Genomic DNA, 19,584 nt, shown 5'->3' on the forward strand with positions numbered 1-19,584 from the left:
AAAAAGGCTTTACGGCGAAAGCACACCATGCAATTATCAGAGGACAGCGCCCGCACACAAAAGCATTACAAGTTTTCCAACCAAGCAGAGGCGTCGCGAAAGACAGAAATAACGCTAAAATAAATCACTTACCTCTGAAGATCATCTGGTTGCAATCACAAGGGTCCCAGCTACATAACAAATGGTCCTTTTGTTCGATAAAGTCCTTCTTTATATCCCCAAGCAATCAGTTTCATTGGCGCGCTAGACTTGGTAATCCACCGGTTTACCTCGTTCAAAATGCATAAAAATGAATAAATGGGAGCCACTTACTAAAACTACAAATTCTAGCTCATTTTTCAAAAAACGAGCCTGAAACTCTAAAAACTGTTGACATCTAGTGGAAGCCCTAGGAACTGCAATCTGGGAGGTCTTCCTTTTATGCTCCCATTGACAGCCATAGTAATCAAGGGTGAGCTGAAATAAAACTAAATCTGGATGGATTGTCCTCTGTTATACTCAGACATTATTTTAGCAGTTTTCGAAACTTTAGAGTGTTTTCTATCCAATACTACCAATGATATGCATATCCTAGCTTCTAGGCCTAAGTAACAGGCAATTTACTTTGGGCACCTCATTCATCCAAATTTCTGAATACTGCTCCCTCGCCCGAAGAAGTGAAGAATGTCTCTATTCAGCTGGCGCCTAGCCGAGAACTGAAAGAGTGTGCTTGCACACTCCCTTAAAAAGACTGTAGCTTGGAAAATGAGAAAACAGCCGTTTGTCCATTTAGAGGCGCCGTAGCCAGTCCGAATTAATCGGAGAACTCAAAAAAAAATTAATTAGTCATTGACGTTTTTGCTTTGAAGATCTACGTCATATAATTTTACATCTAACTAAGATGTTTGGCACTTTGTTTCTCAAAATGTGCATGAAAATGAGTAGTCTCATTGAATGACAAACACTTTATTGAAGAATCCCTACTGTTGACCAATCACCGACAAATATACTCTGGCTACAGCCTTCAGCTTGCTTCTAGAAAAAAATGTGTTTGTTTTTTTATTTTTATTACAGAAGTCCAAAACGACATAATATATGCAAAATCTTCCAAACTGTTTTGGCTGGGAAGCATGCAGATGCCTTTCCCCGCCAATGACTAAATCCAACCCTGTTTGTCGTGCACGGCATTGAGGTACCACATAGTGCGGGCAGCATTTTAGCCATATACGTTTGTGCTAGCTGTCTAGTCTGTTTTATAAATGTGCAACATTGAGCATAAAAATACATTTATATAAGGAATTGGCATCTCGTTTTCATTCTGAGAAATAAGGCCTGTTGATTTTAACATCTAAACAAGTTATGGTGTTCAAACAGTTGGAGATGGACAGGAGGGTGTATTCATAATAATTAATAGTTCTACCTTGTTAGCAAGCGTATAGATCCAAGTTGGCTAGACTTGAAATATAAAAAAGATTAGCTGGCTACTCACTAGCAGGTGTGCTTGAGATGGTTTATGAGACCTGTTTATATTATTTTCTTTAACGCCTGCTATAATACATTTTGTCATTATTCGTGAATGTGCATTACGCATGGTTCTGGTTGAATTTGTAACAAAAATAGGAATTTTCATAGACGGACTTGGAAGCCAGATCAGCAATTTGCACACAAAAAAATTGTTTATCAAATAAATGTGGGTTGAAGGCTTATATTCAGCTTAGGTATAAATTTAGCAAGCTCCGAATTCATTAGATCCTTCACGACTGTTTGAAATGCAGTGTCTTGACCTTTAAAATTGTGCAACAATGCATATTTACAGAAAAGACGTTGAGCGAGAGAGAACTATTATGAATCGCCCATAGGATTTAAAAATAATAATAATAATAATTAAAAATCAGCTTTTTAGGCCATGTAGCCCAGCCTTAATACTACACAACAAGAATGAGGAAGTGATTTGCTGTTTTGGGGCAAGTTTCTCCAAAACAAGTGAAACCACAAAAAAATAAAAAAGGTGTCCGGACCCTTCTATACCATTTACATTTAAATGCATTTTTTCTGCCAGTCTCAATCCGAAAAATCTGTAACAGAATGACTGCAATTGAAGAAATCATAGTAGTCACAAGCCACAGTTGCTACTTACTGTCCTCCCTTCCACTATGTTCAGCTAAACGCCTTCTTAACACAGCGCGCATCCAACCCAGCCGCACCAATGTGTCGAAGGAAACACTGTGCACCTGGCAACCTTGGTTAGCATGCACTGCGCCCGCCCCAGGAGTCGCTGGTACACGATGAGACAAGGACATCCCTGCCGACCAAGCCCTCCCTAACCCGGACGACGCTAGGCCAATTGTGCGTCACCCCACAGACCTCCCGGTCGCGGCAGAGCCTGGGCGCGAACAAAGGGTCTCTGGTGGCACAGCTGGCGCTGCAGTACAGCACCCTTAACCACTGCGCCACCCGGGAGTCCCTGAAATTCTCTTTCTTTCAACCAGCATCCTCACCCACTGAACAACGGACATTCATGGATGTTGAAAAGTAGTTGAAATTTGTTAAGTCCGCCCTGGCCTTTATTTCAATGTCCACAGATGTAGATTTTTGGTCTGAACCAATAATAGTTCATGTTTCACAAGTTCGGACAGCATAGTACTGTGTCCAGAAGAGCAGTGGTTCTAGGACACTTGGGGGTACTTGGCCTATCCACAAGGGGTACTTGAGAAGACTTGAGACACCATAAGCTTACTGGTAAAATGCCCACGAGTGGGCTTTCTGGGCAGAGAACAATTCAGTTGGTGGTAACAGTAACTGAAAAAGGTTGAGAACCATTGCAGTAGAGCAACCTAAAGTAATGTACAGTGTAATATACTGTCTTGACTATACTCTACTGCACTGTACTCTATTGAGCTGTCCAAACAGGCATATATGATTGAATAAATTGTGTTTTTGTTAAAATAGCCTGGGTGTCAAATAATACCCAAATATGCAAAGGAGGATATTGCATATTGTACTTATTCAGGACACATCATCATAAAGAGAACGACATTCATATCCATAATTACGCATTTCTGTGTAGTACAGATAAGGGACCCATTGTCATTCTGTTACAGGGTGTTGATCCACTCAACTTACTGTAGTTGAATAACCAAAATAGATGTATTTTCTACCCCAAGGTGTCAAGTCACAGCCGACACCCCATTCTTTCTGCAGACATCTTTGAATCTTAATTTGGAGTAGATATTTAACAGAGCTTTTGGAAAACTTGGTCACAGTCAGATTTTATCATTCTGTTACCAAACTCCACATCAGCATTGTTCCAAGTAAATGTGTTTTTGGAAAATGTTCAGTCTAAATTCCATGAATTTGCCCATATTCAAACCCCATAATGGTTAATGTGCCAGTTTCTAGTTGATCAGAAGAGCAAATATTGGCACAAGGTTTTTTGCCACATCTCTTTGTTGAATAAGATTTGCTTATCTGTTGAGTAAAATGAGCTTATTGGATACCTCATTTGAAAGTACTTAATCCATATTGGACATGATACCAGCAGTAAAAGCAACTAGAGGGTTTCAAGTCTAACAATATGAACCAAAGTTGCTCAATAACAAGAGATGGGAGTAAAAGGGCATGATTGTCCTATGCCCAATGTATTCAAAATGTGAATTCTTCCATTGAACACAAGGTCACACAAAGAAACCATAATATATATAGGTGCAAAAGCCATCACTGATTAGCAAGGGGCTGGGTCAAAAACCCTTTCAGGGCCAAACCGGAGCAGCCAACGTAACATTTACTTCACCAGGAAACACCCTAGGCGGGACAACTGGAGCTGTGAAAGTAAACACCTCTTAAGCAGAAAAGAACACTAAGGCAGTGTGGACAGGATGGGTGGGGTAAATCGCATCATGCTTGCCTGCTTGCTTTCAGCCCTAGCTATGCTTTAGACTGGAGGGTGAAAAAGTTTCCCAGTACAACAGGAGCCATGTCCCAGCATGGAAATGAGCCCGGAAGACAAAGCCCTCTCGGGCCATTGGCTCTCCGGAATCCAGCCACTGGCTAGCTGGAGCTCCTGTTTTAGCATGGGCAGACATGGCAGCCTCTGTGTCAGGAACCCTTTATAAACTATCAGTCCTCAAGGAGAGAAAACAGAACATGACAAACCAGCCTTTAAGGGCACACTACACCTGACCTGTATCTGTAATATGTGTCAGTAATACCGTATTCAGAAATAACAGCAGTAAACTTGTTTTTAGTCTGCTAATGTTTCAGTAGGATATATTCTTGAACAGGCCAAAACATGCACAATTTCAGTCTTGCAAATAAACCCAACAGAGATACTGAGAGGAAGACATTGATAAGAACCAGCCATTACATCCCTCAGTATCCAGGTTACGCCATGAGGCTTACTGCAGCGCCTCTCTGAAGCCAGAGGCTGATAAGGTATCTCAGCAGTCAGCCCTGTGGGTGCCAACAAATAGAACCACCACCCCTTCAAGCCATATCTGGAATAAGATTCACAAGAGAAGGCTGCCATTCACACACACACAGTCCTAACTGACCAATCACTACTGGGGTGTATTAATTACACCGAATCTGTTTCTTAAATGGTGGCAAACAGGGAAGAACCTAACTAAATTTGTCAAATAGAAACGCTTGTTTTAGTTGCAAAACTTCTTTGGACTAATAATTACAGCCCTAAAGTAAGGAAAAGGACCAGGGGTCTGGACGTATATCGCCTACTGCAAAAATACCTCATATGGCTGCAACATAAGAACAGCATTTACCCAATGTTATGCAATACAGATTTTGTAGATGGCCCCTGTCAACACAAGTCACTGGGTAATGAATAAGAGCACTTGGGGGATTTTATCCAGTTAAAATGTTAGACATGACAAGCAGAGATCATCTTCAAAATACTGGAGTAGCCTAGCTAGTTAAACACAAACCTCAAGGATCACTCATTCTTCACAATAGCTACAGATTGTGGGAGAGAAATGCACACTGATGTGAGGCTCACAACAATCATTGTATTAGACAATTAAGAGATCACATGATAAGCCTAAAACATTTAGGCGCAGATGACTGGGACAATTCAAAACAGTCACCCCTCCACCCATTAAAACAGAGTAATGATGTGAATGTAACCAGCTAGCTAATAAAACTATTCTACAGGTAAAGTAGTCATTTCCTTTACCCACAAAACTGCCTACAATGGGTGTTTTGGGCCATGCTTAATATGAGAACAGGCTCTGTTCTAAGCAAAACTCCCCTAGCTGGTATTGCATAAGGCCTAGCCCCTAGGTTAATCAGTTCTGTTTCAAGGTGATGAAATGTTCAGTCTCTGCTAGCATGCCTTCCATGTCCTTGCACGTAAGTTTGCAAGCAGCACTTGTGGTTAGATATTGTTCTGCTATTATCTTACTGACCATAATGTATTATCTATACTGAACAAAAACAAATACAACAATTACATTTTTTACTGAAAAACAGTCCATAAGGAAATAAGTCTGCTTAAATAAATGAATTAGGCCTAAATCTATGGATTTCATTTGACTGGGAATACAGATATGCAAAAAAGGTAGGAGCATGGATGATTAAACCAGTTAGTATCTGGTGTGACCACCATTTGCCTCATGCAGCGCGGCATCTTCGCATAGAGTTGATCAGCCGGTTGATTGTGACCTGTGGAGTGTTGTCCCACTCCTCTTCAATAGCTGTGTGAAGTTTCTGGATATTGGCAAGAACATGCTGTCGCACACGTTGATCCGGAGCGTCCCAAACATGCTCAATGGGTGACATGTCTGGTGAATATGCAGGTCATGGAAGAACTGGGACATTTTCAGCTTCCATGCGACGTGGGGCCATGCATTATCATGCTGAAACATGAGGTGGTGGCAGCAATGAATGGCATGAATGGGCCTCAGGATCACTTCACGGTATCGCTGTGCATTCAAATTGCCATTGATAAAATGCAATTGTGTTTGTCTGTAGCTTTTGTCTGCCCATACCCCCACCATGGGATACTCAGTTCACAGCATTGACATTTGCAAACCGCTCGCCCACACGATGCCATACATGTGGTCTGTGTTTATGAGGCTGGTTGGAGAGCTTATGGTAGAGAAATTAACATTAAGTTCCCAGGCAACAGCTCTGGTGGACATTCCTGCAGTCAGAATGCCAGTTGCCCATGCCCTCAAAACATGAGATGTGTGAAAAAAACTGCATATTTTAGAGTGGCCTGCATATTTTAGAGTGGCCTTTTGTCCCCAACACAAGGTGCATCTTTATGTAATACATGTATCACTAGCCACTTTAAACTATGCCACTTTTATGTTTACATACCCTACATTACTCATCTCATATGTATATACTGTACTCGATACCATCTACTGCATCTTGCCTATGCCGTTCTGTACCATCACTCATTTATATCTTTATGTACATGTTCTTTATCCCTTTACACGTGTGTGTATAAGGTAGCAGTTGTGGAATTGTTAGTTAGATTACTTGTTGGTTATCACTGCATTGTCGGAACTAGAAGCACAAACATTTCGCTACACTCGCATTAACATCTGCTAACCATGTGTATGACAAATACAACTTAATTTGTAGTGAGCATGCCATTTAATCACCTTGACATGCCACACCTGTCTGGTGGATCACATCTTGGCAAAGAGGAAACGCAAATTAATTTTAGCACATTTGAGAGAAAGAAGCTTTTTGTGCGTATGGAACATTTCTGGGTTCTTTTGTTTCAACTCATGAAACAAAGAACCAAAACTTTGCATGTTGCGTTTAGATATTTGTTCAGTGTAACTTCCTAGCAACGTACATCAATGGTGGACACGATACTGACGGGAGGGCTTTGGTAAGGCCTTGCTTTGGATACCAACTGGTTAGTTACAAAGCCGTACTGTCATTATTTGACTAGGGGCGCACATGTTTGTGGGTAACGTTAATAATGAATAGTTAACCACTCCGGCTTTTCCAATGAAGCCTACCTTATTTTAGCCACAAACGAAGTACGCCATCTTTTTGGGTCAGGGCGTTCAGCTAGCTAGGTAGTTTGCTGTCCAAGGTAAGCTAGCTAGCCAGCCAGCAATAAATGAAGTGAATAACGTTACGTTAGCCAGTTCCATCTGTGTCAACGTGCTACAAATCATGACACTTGCGGGAAAACTTGTCTGGTCAGTGAGTGACGTCTCGATACGCACGGACATAGTTTTTATATTATAAAACAGGTGTAATGCTTTAAACAAAATCATTTGTAGTTTACAAATAACGTTCCCAAAACTGCTACTAACCCAGGAGTACAGCACCTGAGAAGCCAATCCCAACAAAAAGGCCTCGCCTAGTCACCCAGCCCTGTCCTGAAATCTGACCCGCTCTTGCGTCCCGATTTTCCGGCAGTGCGTTGGGGCTAGTGCCAGGCCCAGATTACTGTTTCATCTAAGCACAGCCTTGCGTGACTAGCTCGTTTTAAAATAATAATCATGTATGAGAAAATGCAATGTACATACCCTGAGGTGTTTTAGTGCCGCAGTTTCCTAAATGTTGAAATTAAATGGAGAGTTCCCCAGAGCAGCACAACTCAACGCTGCCTGTGTATCTTGTTTCGCGGGGGCGGGTCGATGTGTCTCAGCACACAGCGTAAAATTCAACTAAGAGAGGACTGGAGATGAGGATATAGGAAAGGCAGGGCCTTCTTCTCTGATAGGGGTTTTGAAGCAACGTGGGTGTTTAAAATGTGGGCCCCTCCCTTGCCCCGCTCCATGTTAATAATAGACACTTGGAAAATATAGAAATGTTTTATTTAAATATTACAGATTAACATTGAGAAAACAAATACTACATTATCTAACAACGTCATTGAATATCATTATAGAAGATATAGTCAAACAGCATCACTCATAAGTCCACAAGCTCCCTTAAAATTCCTCTCTCCTCACCTCCCCACCCTTTGACATCCCTTTCCCCATCCGACTCATTCTTCCTCTGTCTCCATGGACACAGGCTCTCCTATGACCTGCAGCTCTGCTTCATAGTGTCTCTTCAGGCCCTTCAGATAGATGCGTAAGCTGTCAGGGTCCAGCCTGGAGTTCCTGGCTGTCTGCAGGAGCCGAGTGGCCAGGTGGTACACTGCTCTCTGCCGTTGCGTTTCCGGATCACTGTGGTGCTTGGCCTGAGTTAGGGTTGGAGGAAGACGACAGGTTGACAGACCATCAGGGACTACAGAGAATAAGATGATGGATAGTAAGTTAGATCTAAATAATGATACTGGAAAACATACCAAAAGCTGTTGGCTGACTTTAGAGCTAATCGCCTTTGCTTCTTGGATTATGGTTGAAGGCAGTGCAGTCATCTCCGCAGCCCTCAGACCTGAACGTTGAACATTACAGTACACCTTATACAATTAAGGTGAATGATTGAGTTTGGACAATGTTAAGTGTCTTATTGTATTTCCTTACCGTAGTTTCTTTCCTCAGAGCTTCCACGGCTCAGCAGGAAGGTATAGATGACACGTTCTGTACCCGTGTCACCAGTGCGGGTGTGCTGAACCTCCATGTGCTGGTTTTCCACATTGGGGTACAATGTCTCCAACTCACATAGTTCCAGGAAGTGTGTGGCGAACAGCGTGAACGCCTGAGACCAGCAGGTAAACAGCTGAGCACACATTTATCTTATGATAGATTGTGAACTGAGCAGGAAGTCAAAGAAAATAAAGGCCTCCATGATTCATGCACAAAAATACAATTAATCACATATTGTTTCAGATAGGAGAGAGGCACTGTGCTGGTTGGCCACACCGTACCTACCCTGAGGCTAAGGAGGAATTCGCAGACAGAGTGACAGATGCCGACACCCTCCTCAGCACTAGTACCACGCCCAAGCTCGTCTATGATAATGAGAGACCTATCACTCACATTATGGATTAAATATGAGACCTTGGGAGTACAAAGAAATTAATCAGAATTACTTTGCGGTATTTCAAAAATGCATACAAAACCACTGAGTGGCAAATATCTATGAGAAATGTACCTCCTTCATTTCCACCATAAAGGTTGAGGAGTTGGTCTCAAAGTCATCATCCACCCCGATTCTGGTGAAAATCTGGTCAGCAATGCGGAAGGAGGCATACTCAGCAGGGACAAAGGAGCCTAGATCAGATTCATTATATAAGTAGCCTGTGAGTAAGCCTGTTGAATGGTTACAACACTGAAAATTAAGTTAATTATATAACTACATTCCATTTTAAATTAATTTAGTAGTTTCCCACCTATCTGAGCCATGATCTGGCACAGCGCCACCTGTTTGAGGTAGGTGGATTTGCCACTCATGTTGGGCCCAGTGATGATGACAAAGTTACTGCCCTCAGAGATGTAGCTGTTGTTGGACACGGGCTGCTGGCCAACGATGCGCTCCAGAATGGGGTGACGACCCTGCTTGATGGCCAGTGTGTCTGTGAACTCAGGACGCACTGCAGGCACAGAGAAGGAAAACAACATTAGGAAGAACACAATACAAATTCATAATTACATGGTTAGTAAATAAATGTTTTACTCAGTGTTGAATTTCTGTGGATGACATTCAGTTGGGTTTGTTATTTTATCACACATTTTATGAGGAAATTCAAAACACTTCTAGCATGCAGTCGAAACAGACATCTACAGTAGTCGTGTCATGCAGAAAGATTGGTCTGGTCAAATACAGTAATGGTTTCTTGACCAGGGTAATCTGAGAGTGAGATGACAGACAGAGAAGGCCGACAGTCAGCACGTGTCCCTCCAGAGATCTTGTTTCAGACAGCTGTGGGCCATTGGTCACCACCCACATGGTTATGGGAGCTGCTGCCCAGACAACTTAAGCTAGCAGGGCAACCAATGTTAAATAGAGAGCAGATCACAGCAGCCTCTTCGTCACTTATAGAAGAGAACAGAGGGTTCTGCTGCTGACACACTATTTACTCATGCTGCTATGAGAGATGGATGAGTGGGTGGGTTTCTTCAGATACTGTCTAGACTCAGAGCGAGGTCAAACCACTCCAGGGATAGCTTGAATCTGACTGAATTTGAGCAACACATATTTTTTGCAGATATGTAGGCAGGAAATTAATAATTGATTACATTTAACTTTCCTGCTTGATTTACCATAGTCTGAGATGGTGCATGCATTGGCTAGTGACAGCAGCATGTCTAGCATGGACACAGCATCGGACAGTTTGTAAAGACAGTGGATATGCTCATGAACTGTATGCAGCAGCTGACACACCACTCTGGAAAGAGATAGGTGGAAACAGGATAAAATTATCTACAATGCCAAATGCAATAGCCCCATCTACTGGGTAAACAATATTAAGTCAATCCAACTTCCCTCAAATACATTTTATGACACGTGATCATAACAGAAATAAAGGGTAGGTTTGACAGACAGATCAAAGCAAAGAATACATATTTTTACGTACACAATATACACTGAAAATGTAGCCTGATAATTGTGAGACTGAAGCTGCTCTTTACTCACACATAGGACATGTGAAATATTTCCCTCAGGGCCTCATCACAGCGATCATTCATCTTCATCAGGTCTGCTGTGGTGAAGCTGTAGTTGTTCTTGTGCTTCGTCACCTGAGGAAAGTGTGAATAAAAACACAGCAAGAATATGAAAATATATTACTATGGAGAATTCCTGAACAAGTTTTAGTGTAATATAGAGCCAAAGCAATTGACAGGTACAACAATTTTAAACCATGAAGCTATTATGACACTTTGTAATGGGTTCTCACTTAAAGCTCTGTATACCCCATTCACCATTGCCACAGTCCAGCATTGTCAGGTACAGAGGTGTTCATCAAATAAGTTATTACCTTGATGAAGTCAGCTGGGAGTTCCCCATCAGGTAAAGCTACCCCCTCCAGTTTCATCTGGATGAAGAAGCCTCGAGCTGTGCTGAAGCTGGTGCGTATCGGCAAGCCATACTTCTCCCCCACCTGGGCAACCAGCCCTGTGCATCAACATGGGTCATTATGTAATTCCCACCAGGAAAGATTGACTGTAGGCTACACATAACACATCAAAGTGTTTGAAATCAATTAGGCATAATCCGATAAGAGATTATACATTTGCATATCCCTTTAAGACATCATAACCATCTAGTGAACACCTGCAATGTCATCCACAATCTCAGTGTAGGCTCGCCGGGCAATGTCCAGGAACTCGTTGATGTTGGGGCGCACAGCGTAGCACTTCTGTGTGCGCATATTGAGGCTCCCCTTCATGTAGCTGGTGTCATCATTAATCACTGACTTGATCTGCTCCAGGATCATGTCAAACCTGAGAACATAACAGGATCAATGGAGGCAATGTGCCTGAGAGGTGTTCTATCGAGAGGCTTGTTAATGGAAAACCCAATCCCTTTAGTGATTATGTACCTGTTGTCCTCCAGTGAGCTGCTGTAAGCCTTCAGCAGAGCAGTGTTACAGTTCTTCAGCACCATCTGTTTACACAATACTGGTAATAAAAAGGCACATGGTAAAACAGTAATGATTTTTAATATATTATAAGGACACCGAGCACTTACCCTCAGTGGTGGTACCAACTCCAGAGTATGCTTCAGCTGAATCACATGTGTGATCTTTGACTCTGCAACTTGAACCTTCATTGAGAAGAAAATGGGCAGATTCTAACATTCCTCTCACTGTTCCATCATTATGGCTCTGACAACTCTTATCTTCAAGAAACCATATTTAAAAAATCTATATGTACCGTTTCCTGCTTGGGGATCTGGACAAGAACAGAGAGCAGTTGGTCTATATCCAGAAAATGTCCAATGGCTGCAGTCACAGTAGAAATGAGCAAAGGAAATAAACAAGTTCACACTAATCTGTACAGAACTGTCAATCAATATTGAAAACCTATCACTGTAATATAAGGTAATGCAGTTAGTAGCTGTTACTAACCATTCTTTAAGCCAAAGAAGAGCTCCTCATCCTGTAACAGCTCTTGAATGGTGTCTAGACGTATGTTTATGGTATCGACATCCAGCAAGGGCTCTAGAATGTTAGAACGCAGCCTCCTTCCCCCACCAGGGGTTTTGGTGTAGTTCAGAACCCCTAACAGGGTATGTTCACTCCTGCACACACACACTAGACGTCACATACTCTCTTGATGTATTGACCATGTTTGAAATACTGATAAGTGAGACAGTTTCACATCCTTCTGCCAAGCCACCATACCTGTGGTCCCTGTTGTTGACAACCAGCTCCAGGTTAGTGGCAGACGCTGAGTCGATCATGGCAGTATGCTCACTCCCTTTGAAGCTTACTTTCAGTGACTTTGGTGCATAAATGGAGTTCTGAATGAACTCAAAGTATTTCAGTAAAGCAGCCGCAGCTGCCAGGCAATAGTATCTGGGGATGAACGCTGCAGTTTACTGGACGGGTTATTCTGCATGATTGATTATTATGAAGTGACAGACTATTATTGTTGTGCTCTCTGAGCCCAGTGACATACTTAGCTTGCACCTCCATAATAACAGTGCTGTACTCTGGTGCAGACAGTTGCTGGATGTATTCCAACCCTTTTCTCTCATTGAAGTACTTTCTCTGGATTGCAGTGAAAGCTACTGACTGAAACATAAAGAAGGTTAGGCAACAAATAACACATAAGACAAAAGTCTCACTTCAGCAGTATAGACAGACCACCTTGACTCAGCACCTGAAAGTTCTCTGTGATTAGGCTGTATAGCTTGGTCCCTTTGCCTTTCTCACTGGCAGTGTCTGGCATCAGTATCTCGAGTGGCACCAGGATGTGAAGCTTGGTGATAACCTGGTCGTGGATCAGAGACAAGTTTAACGCTCATTTAGTACACTGAGATAACCATGCACTTAGCTAGGCTGCATGGAGATGGATTTGCCTGTCTCTCCCTGTTCTGAGATACTGAAGACAGTAAACCAATTCAGCCTGTTTGTTTATTATGGTCTACCTTGGCATAGGTCCCAGTGTCTGCAAACTGATAGAGGACCAGCTCTGGGCATTTCAGGTTGATACTGGCCATGCCAATCTCCCCCCTGGCCAACCCACGCCCTTCTACCACCGCCACAATCACAGAGGCAGCAGTGGTCGATGTCACAGAGGAGCAGCTAGTGGTCACTGCAGGGATGGAGAGAGCGGAATAATTAAACTCTCAAACTGAGACAGCCCAGTGAAAAACAACTCAGTTGCGTGTGTCTTTATTGGCTTTTACCAGAGGGTTCAGTCTGTGGCGTCCATGCAGGGTGTATGCCTAGAGCCCCAGCTAAGCCTGGGGTCCTCCCAAGTCTGGGGGTCCCCCCCATGAGTCTGGGGGTCCCACAGAATGAGGAGCCACTGGATGGTGGGACAGATGAACTTGTCCTTCCCCCTCTGAAGCTGTGAATCACTTGACCAGAGTCAAAGAAAGAGACCATCAACTTGTAGACTACAACTCAATCTAAATAAGCCTGCCTGGCTAAGTGCTTTGTAGCCTAGATAATAAAACATATGAACATGTGTATAAGCCTTATTTAGAGAATTTGGCAGTCCTTAACTTTGCCAACGTGATTTCCATTTCATCAGAATCGTTAGCTTTGCTATCTAGCATGCTTGTTTACATAGCCAACGTTAAATAATTTCTGCAGACCTACCTCTTGTGAGCAGCCCTGCAGATGTTGATCCACGACCGAGTGACACAGGCCCACTTTGTCCGCCTCGATGATCCAAAGGTGACAGCACCGAGCTTCTTCCGGAGTCCGTGGTGTTGCCAGGTGTCAACTCCTCTGTGCTACTTCGAAGCATTTAAAGAGTTTTGATGGTGATTCGGCACAGAAATTTAGAGAAATTATAATAAATGTAGAACACGTCACAGTTTGTTAACCTCAAGGAAGCGCTCGTGTATAACTTTCCCGCCAAGTCAGGTGAATGGGCGCGAGTCAGCTAACTTATTCAGCGCACGAGCGTAATACCAGGCACAGTTCACACACACACACTAAGCTGCATTTGTAATTGTAAAGCAAACATTAATGGTGCTTCCACAACAACTGGGATCTTGGGGAAAAAACCTAGGTCAAATCATCTTGCCATTGATACTCAGGTCGGAAAGTCGGGAGTTCCCCGTTCATGCCTGTTCAAAATATTTTCCCCAGTCGGAACTAGTTTATTTCCCAGTTTCCAGCGGTATTACACGCACTGAAGTCGGAGAAGACCGAGTTCCCAGTTGATATGAACGCAACAGTAGACCAGCCCCGGCTGCTATATCACATTGGTATTTATGGGAGAGCCACCCCCTTAAATAAAACGGAACAGACTATTTTTTCCTAATGGTAAACGGCCTGAGGTACCTATCTTCATTTATCCACCATCTTCGGTAGCATTTCGCCAGGTGGGTTGTGCTACACGTCTTGGTGGGCGTAGATTAAGTGGCGAAGAGTTCACAACACCAGAGAACAAGATATCGGAACAAACAGAACAATATACATATTTTGTAAGAGATGTTGAAAAAACGACGGATATAAAGCAGTGTTTTAAAGGATGGACCCCAACATTATGTGACTGCGTTTAGAGGGTAGAGCACTAATATTGGAAGACCTCATCTAAAAATTATTCCTATTATATACAGTACATTCAGAAAATATTCAGATCCCTTGACTTTTTCCACATATTGTTACTTTAGAGCCTTATTCTAAAATAATTTTTTCTCCTCTCATAATCTACACAAAATAATCCATAATGAAAAAGCAAAACCATTTTTTTGTATTTTGTTTTATAAAATATAAATGGATTACATATTTACAAAAGTATTCAGACCCCTTACTCAGGACTTTGTTGAAGCACCTTTGGCAGCGTTTACAGCCTCAAGTCTTCTAGGGTATGATGCTACAAATCAAATCAAAGTTAATTTGTCACGTGCACCGAATGCTTACTTACGGGCTCTAACCAACATTGGAAAAAAGACGGTGGAAAATAACAGTAGCTAGGCTATATACAGGCACTGGTTAGTCGGGCTGATTGAGGTAGTATGTACATGTAGATGGTGGTTAAAGTGACTATGCATATATGATGAACAGAGAGTAGCAGTAGCGTAAAAGAGGGGTTGGCGGGTGGCGGGACACAGTGCAGATAGCCCAGTTAGCCAATGTGCAGGGGCACTGGTTGGTCAGGCCAATTAAGGTAGTATGTACATGAATGTATAGTTAAAGTGACCATGCATATATAATAAACAGAGAGTAGCAGCAGCGTAAAAGACGGGTTGTAGCCATTTGATTACCTGTTCAGGAGTCTTATGGCTTGGGGATAAAAACTGTTGAGAAGCCTTTTAGTCCTAGACTTGACACTCCAGTATCACTTGCCATGCGATAGTAGAGAGAACAGTCTGTGACTGGGGTGGCTGGGGTCTTTGGAGGCCTAGCAATTGCCATACCAGGCAGTGATGCAACATGCTCTCGATGTTGCAGCTGTAGAACCTTTTGAGGATCTGAAGACCCATGCCAAATCCTTTTAGTTTCCTGAGGGGGAACAGGCTTTGTCGTACCTTCTAAACGACTGTCTTGGTGTGTTTGGACCATTCTAGTTTGTTGGTGATGTGGACACCAAGGAACTTGAAGCTCTCAACCTGCTCCACTACAGCCCCGTCGATGAGAATGGGGGTGTGCTCGGTCCTCCTTTTCCTGTACTGCACAATCATCTCCTTAGTGTTGGTTACTTTGAGGGATAGGTTGTTATTCTGGCACCACCCAGTCAGGTCTCTGACCTCCTCCCTATAGGCTGTCTCATCATTGTCGGTGATCAGGCCACTGTTGTGTTTTATGCAAACTTAGTGATGGTGTTGGGGTCATGCCTGGCCATGCAGTCGTGGGTGAACAGGGAGTACAGGAGGGGACTGAGCACGCACCCCAGATGGGGCTCCAATGTTGAGGATCAGCATGGCAGATGTGTTGCTACCTACCCTCACCATCTGGGCGCGGCATGTCAGGAAGTCCAGGATCCAGTTGCAGAGGGAGGTGTTTAGTCCCAGGATCCTTAGCTTAGTGATGAGCTTTGAGGATACTCTGGTGTTGAACGCTGAGCTGTAGTCAATGAATAGCATTCTCACGTAGGTGTTCTTTTCTCCAGGTGGTAAAGAGCAGTGTTGAGTGCAATAGAGATTGCATCATCTGTGGATGTGTTTGGGCAGTATGCAAATTGGAGTGTGTCTAGGGTTTCTGTGATAATGGTGTTGATGTGAGCCATTACCAGCCTTTCAAAGCACTTCATGGCTACGGATGTGAGTGCTACGGGTCTGTAGTCATTTAGGCAGGTTGCCTTCGTGTTCTTGGGCACAAGGACTATGGTGGTCTGCTTGAAACATGTTGGTATTACAGACTCGGTCAGGGGAATTTATATGTTTAAGGTAATGACTAAACAATTCCACCCTGAAACTTAATTATTAGATTATGTGTAACGATCGTCATATGAAGGAGTGGACCAAAACGCAGCGTGGTAAGTGTTCATGATCAATTTAATACTCAAAACACTCAAACAAAATAACAAAGAGGGAAAACCGAAACAGTCCTGTCAGGTGCAGACACTAAAGGAACAGGCCGCACTGGGCTTTGCTGGTGAACTAGGGACACCATGCGTAGAGCTGGCGCAGGATAACCTGGGCCAAAGAGACGCAACGGAGGTCAGGATCGCTGAGCTTCCACTGCGGGGAGCTTGCAAAGAGCGCACCTGGCTGTCGATGCGCACTGAAGGCATGGTGCTCAGAATCGGATAGCACGGTGCTTGACTGGTCACTCGCTCCCCACGGTAAGCAAGAGGAGTTGGCTCAGGTCTGAACCCTGACTCTGCCACTCTCCCCGTGTACCCCCACCCAAAAAATATATATTTTGGGGCTGCCTCTCGTGCTTGCCTCGTTGCCGTGACTCCTGGTATTGCCGCCGTTCCTCCCTTGCTGATTCCGCCTGTTTCTATGGCAGGGTCTTGTCCCCTGCCATAACTTCCTCCCATGTCCATGGGTCTTCCACTCACTCTTCTCCCGGGTCCAGGATCCCTATTCCTGCTGGCCATGCTGCTTGTTCCTTTGGTGGTGGGTAGTTCTGTAGCGATCGTCGTATGAAGGAGTGGACCAAAACGCAGCGTGGTAAGTGTTCATGATCAATTTAATACTCAAAACACTCTAACAGTCCTGTCAGGTGCAGACACTAAAGAGAAAACAACTACCCACAAAACCCAAATGAAAAAGGACAACTTATTTATGATCCCCAATCAGAGACAACGATAGACAGCTGCCTCTGATTGGGAACCACACCAACATAGAAATAAAGAAACTAGAATTCCCACCCTAGTCACACCCTGGCCTAACCAAAATAAAGAATAAAAACCTCTCTATGGCCAGGGCGTGACATTATGTAACATATATAATGAATAATTAGACAAACGTCACTATTAGAAATGATTAGATTATGTAACATGTATAATGAATTAGAATGATAAACTTCAGTCTAATAAGGTTTGGTCGAGACAAGTAAAAATGTGTGTGTGTGTGACTAAGAAAATACAGAGAACAATTAAACTGTGTATGACCTGACCTGGTTAGAACTCTGAGAAATTTACGACGGGACAGGGAGTCCTGTCAAGGTTCCTCTAATCCCGGAAGGAGGGAACTGCCACCTTGGAAGTGATAAACGAGTGGTGAGAACTATGAGGAAAGATACATCCCACCTACTGTTTGTGTGTATGTATGTGCGTGTATTAGGTAGGGAGGGAGTGAGTTATAAAATGGCATGTCTTTGTATTATGGACTTTAGAACGTTCTCGTGAATAAACTGTACGGACCTTTTGCATAAACAGAGTCTTTGCCTAATTATTATTAAACCCAGGGTCTTACAAACCTCGGGGATTGGTCAAAGCTTAAATAAGTGTTAGTTATTGTCATTAGGATTGAAAATTCCCAATGATAATTCTGCCAGTTGGTCAGCACATGCCCGGAGCACACGTCCTGGTACTCCGTCTGGCCCCGCAGCCTTGTGAATGTTGACCTGTTTAAAAGTCTTACTCACGTCGGCTACGGAGAGTGTGATCACACAGTTGTCCGGAACAGCTGATGCTCCCATGCATGCCTCAGTGTTGCTTGCCTCGAAGCGAGCATAGAAGTGATTTAGCTCATCTGGTAGGCTCGTGTCATTGGTCAGCTTGCGGCTGTGCTTCCCTTTGTAGTCTATAATAGTTTGCAAGCCCTGCCACATAAGACGAGTGTTGGAGCCGGTGTAGTATGATTCAATCTTAGCCATGTATTGACGCTTTGCCTGTTTGATGGTTCGTCGGAGGGCATAGCAGGATTTCTTATAAGCTTCCGGGCTAGAGTCCCACACCTTGAAAGCGGCAGCTCTACCCTTTAGCTCAGTGCGAATGTTGTCTGTAATCCATGGCTTCTGGTTGGGGTATGTACGTACAGTCACTTTGGGGATGACGTCCTCGATGCACTTATTGATAAAGCCAGTAACTGATGTGGTGTACTCCTCAATGTCATCGGAAGAATCCCGGAACATGTTTCAGTCTGTGATAGCAAAACAGTCCTGTAGTTTAGCATCTCCTTCACCTGACCTCTTTTTTTATAGAACGAGTCACTGGTGCATCCTGTTTTAATTTTTGCTTGTAAGCAGGAATCAGGAGGATAGAATAGTGGTCGGATTTACCAAATGGAGGGCGAGGGAGAGCTTTGTACGCATCTCTGTGTGTGGAGTACAGGTGATCTAGAATTGTTTTTCCTCTGGTTGCTCTTCTTTGCCGTAAGATACAGTTGCAGAAACATTATGTACAAAATAAGTTACAAATAACACAAAAAAAACACATAATAGCACAATTGGTTGGGCACCTGTAAAACTGCTGCCATTTCTTCCGGCACCATTTTTTCCACTACAAGCTAGGCACACCTGTATTTGGGGAGTTTCTTCCACTATTCTCTGCAGATCCCCTCAAGCTCTGTCAGATTGGATGGGAGCGTTGCTGCACAGGTATTTTCAGGTCTCTCCAGAGATGTTTTATCAGGTTAAAGTCCAGGCTTTGGCTGGGCCACTCAAGGATATTCAAGACTTGTCCTGAAGCCACTCCTGCGTTGTCTTAGCTGTATCCTTAGTGTCGTTGTCCTGTTGGAATGTGAACCTTTGCTCCAGACTGAGGTCCAGAGTGCTCGTAGCTGTGCAGCAATGCTCCCCATCCAACCTGACAGAGCTTAAGAGGATCTGCAGAGAAGAATGCCAAGCTTGTAGCATCATACCCTAGAAGACTCAAGGCTGTATTCGCTGCCAAAGGTGCTTCAACAAAGTACTGAGTAAACAGTGTTTCTTCACTTTCTGTGAGTTTCCTCACAGTCCCCACTGTTCCGTAAGGTGTATTTATTTTTCTGATTCTACTGCTTGCATCAGTTACCTGATGTGGAATAGAGTTCCATGTAGCCATGCCTCTATGTCGTATTGGGCACCTACCGTAGTCTGTTCTGGACTTGGGGATTGTGAAGAGACCTTTGGTGGCATATCTTGTGGGGTATGCATGGGTGTCCGAGCTGCGTGTTAGTAGTTTAAACCTACACCTCTGTGCATTCAGCATGTCAACACTTCTTACA

At 43.4% G+C, this 19,584-nt stretch overlaps 2 protein-coding genes and 1 long non-coding RNA gene across 5 annotated transcripts in view; 1 reads left to right on the plus strand and 2 right to left on the minus strand.

Moving 5' to 3' along the window:
* Positions 1–7,657, minus strand: part of LOC124046487 (kinectin-like) — a 34,176-nt gene extending 26,519 nt beyond the window's left edge. Inside the window, exon 1 of one of the 3 annotated variants that reach the window (XM_046366903.1) lies at positions 7,491–7,656. The gene's annotated coding sequence lies outside the window, so the exon portion shown is untranslated. Of the gene's footprint in view, positions 1–7,490 lie in introns of all 3 variants that reach the window. The other 2 variants (XM_046366905.1, XM_046366904.1) reach the window with 2 other exon arrangements.
* Positions 7,658–7,762: 105 nt separating this feature from the next.
* Positions 7,763–14,196, minus strand: msh4 (mutS homolog 4). The gene is made up of 20 exons (XM_046364566.1): positions 13,631–14,196; positions 13,213–13,386; positions 12,952–13,118; positions 12,684–12,794; positions 12,480–12,595; positions 12,203–12,376; positions 11,927–12,099; positions 11,733–11,800; positions 11,548–11,622; positions 11,399–11,463; positions 11,131–11,300; positions 10,835–10,971; positions 10,492–10,595; positions 10,119–10,243; positions 9,248–9,448; positions 9,010–9,128; positions 8,787–8,915; positions 8,439–8,613; positions 8,261–8,349; positions 7,763–8,152 (listed from the first exon to the last, which is right to left on the minus strand). Exons 1-20 carry the CDS (start codon positions 13,779–13,781, stop codon positions 7,955–7,957), a joined length of 2,721 nt encoding a protein of 906 aa, XP_046220522.1. The 5' UTR covers positions 13,782–14,196; the 3' UTR covers positions 7,763–7,954.
* LOC124045275 lies at positions 7,989–9,850 on the plus strand. Its single transcript, XR_006840817.1, has 3 exons — positions 7,989–8,223; positions 8,457–8,626; positions 8,745–9,850. It is a non-coding gene; the product is annotated as an uncharacterized LOC124045275 (long non-coding RNA).
* Positions 14,197–19,584: the final 5,388 nt, after the last annotated feature.

The sequence above is a fragment of the Oncorhynchus gorbuscha genome, linkage group LG10 (assembly GCF_021184085.1).
Source record: "Oncorhynchus gorbuscha isolate QuinsamMale2020 ecotype Even-year linkage group LG10, OgorEven_v1.0, whole genome shotgun sequence".
Classification (NCBI taxonomy): Eukaryota; Metazoa; Chordata; class Actinopteri; order Salmoniformes; family Salmonidae; genus Oncorhynchus; species Oncorhynchus gorbuscha.

What these genes read in the sequence shown, in the direction of transcription:
- msh4 (XM_046364566.1), bottom strand. Translation starts at nt 13,781, where the DNA reads ATGCTTCGAAGTAGCACAGAGGAGTTGACACCTGGCAACACCACGGAC. An exon ending in TGCAGGGCTGCTCACAAGAG is followed by an intron (nt 13,387 to 13,630) that starts GTAGGTCTGCAG and finishes ACTCTGGTCAAG; the next exon opens with TGATTCACAGCTTCAGAGGG. An exon ending in ATTATGGAGGTGCAAGCTAA is followed by an intron (nt 12,377 to 12,479) that starts GTATGTCACTGG and finishes GTTCATCCCCAG; the next exon opens with ATACTATTGCCTGGCAGCTG.